We start from the raw sequence: 1,885 nt of genomic DNA, 5'->3' as shown, positions 1-1,885 counted from the left end.
GCGGAGCCGCCGCCACTGCCGCCCCCCATCCCCGGGGGACACCACGGGGACACCGGCACTGCCATCGCCGATGCCCCGGGGACACTGGCACTGCCACCACGATGGGGACACCACAGGGACACCGGCACTGCCATCGCCGATGCCCCGGGGACACTGGCACTGCCACCACGATGGGGACACCACAGGGACACCGGCACTGCCATCGCCGATGCCCCGGGGACACTGGCACTGCCACCACGATGGGGACACCACAGGGACACCGGCACTGCCACACCCCTCACCCCCCCACCAATCCCCCCACTCTGGGATTTGTTAAGGGAAAAGCTCCCCCAGGACCAATTTTCCCACTTTTGTCCTAGGACAGATTTTTCCAGGACAAGTTCCCTGTTTTATCCCCCCAAACCAGATTTTCCCAGTTTTCCCAGTCTAGATATTCCCAGTTTCCCCAGTACAGGTTTTCCCAGTATTCCCAGCACAGCTTTTCCTGGTTTTCCCAGTTTCCCCGTTTCCTCACCCTCCTCCAGGGGTAGATATATGCGATGTCCATCAGGGTATAATATTCCTTCAGGGGCTCATCCTCGTACAGCACCTCCACCTGGAGACGGGAAAGGATGGATCCAAACCCCAGGAAAAATTCCAAGAAAGGATGGATCCAGACCCCGGGAAAGGAGGAATCCAAACCCCAGAAATTAGGGATCCAAACCCAGGGAAAGGAAAGATCCAGACTCGGGGAAAGGATGGATCCGGCCATGGGAAAAAGAAGGCTCCAGCCCCAGGGAAGGGAGAGCCCAGCAGGAAGGGACAAGCAGGGAACAGCAGTGGATGTGACACTGAGGGGACAAAACGGCCCCTCTGAGCTGAGCTGAGCATGGCAGAATCCAGGCAATGCCCCCTGAGCATTCCCGAGCACTCCAAAGCATTCCTGACCATTCCCGACCATTCTAGAACATTCCGGAACGTTCCTGACCATTCCCGACCATTCCTAAACATCCATTCCAGAATGTTCCTGAGCGTTCCTGAACATTCCCAACTATTCCAGAAGGTTCCGGAGCGCTGCTCACCCGGTACTTGCTGGGCACGTCCATCTTGTTGCGCAGGAACTTGGCCAGGTGCAGCACGGTCATGGCCGCGGGGCAGCGCAGGAACCGCAGCCCGGGGCTGGGCGGGCACAGTGGCGCCTGGGGAGGGACGGCTCTGGCGGACCGGGTCTGGGGGGATCCGGCTTGGGGGCACTCGGGTTTGGGGTGTCCCGGGGCTCAGCAGGCATGGCGGAGCCTGAGGAGCGCCGGGTTTGGGGTGTCCCAGGTTTGGGGTGTCCCAGGTCTGGGGAGTCCAGGATTTGGGGAGTCCTGGGTTTGGGGTGTCCCGGGTTTGGGGTGACCCGGGTTTGGGGAGTCCTGGGGATTGGGGGGTCCAAGGTTTGGGGTGTCCACAATTCGGGGAGTGCTGGGTTTGGGGTGACCCAGGTTTGGAGTGTCTAGAGTTTGAGGTGTCCCAGGTTTGGGAAGTCCTGGGGTCTGGGGAGTCCTGGGTTTGGGGTGTGTGGGGTTTGGGCTGTCCTGGGTTTGGGCTGTCCCCCTGTGCCCCGCAGGACCCCCCAATGCAGCTGGGCACTGAGGGCTCTGTGCCACCACAGTGCCACCGCGGTGCCACCTCTTACTCACCTTGTCCTTGTCCAGGTCCCCGTTCTCCACGGCGCCTTTCTGCTCCTCCCTGGAGCGGGACACGGGACAGGGATTGGGGAAAGGGGGATCAGGGATGGCACTGCTGTGATCTGGGATCACACTGGGATCAGGGATGGCACTGCTGGGATTCCAAATGGGGACAGGGAGCCGTAGGCATTTCCAGGGCTCCAGGCAGTACCGGGAGCCCCAGGCGGGACCCG

General features: G+C 61.3%; 1 protein-coding gene across 1 annotated transcript in view; it reads right to left on the bottom strand.

Moving 5' to 3' along the window:
• Window positions 1-355: 355 nt before the first annotated feature.
• PCGF2 (polycomb group ring finger 2) overlaps window positions 356-1,885 on the bottom strand; it is a 4,015-nt gene continuing 2,485 nt past the window's right edge. The window contains exons 6-8 of the mRNA XM_031064885.1: window positions 1,665-1,713; window positions 1,062-1,178; window positions 356-595 (exon numbers count right to left, since the gene is read on the bottom strand). Coding sequence (XP_030920745.1) covers window positions 356-595; window positions 1,062-1,178; window positions 1,665-1,713 — 406 coding nt within the window. The remainder of the gene's footprint in view (window positions 596-1,061; window positions 1,179-1,664; window positions 1,714-1,885) is intronic.

The sequence above is a fragment of the Geospiza fortis genome, unplaced genomic scaffold (genome assembly GCF_000277835.1).
Source record: "Geospiza fortis unplaced genomic scaffold, GeoFor_1.0 scaffold315, whole genome shotgun sequence".
Taxonomy (NCBI): domain Eukaryota; kingdom Metazoa; phylum Chordata; class Aves; order Passeriformes; family Thraupidae; genus Geospiza; species Geospiza fortis.
Note: the sequence above shows the minus strand (reverse complement) of the source record. Positions and strands in the feature narration are given on the sequence as shown.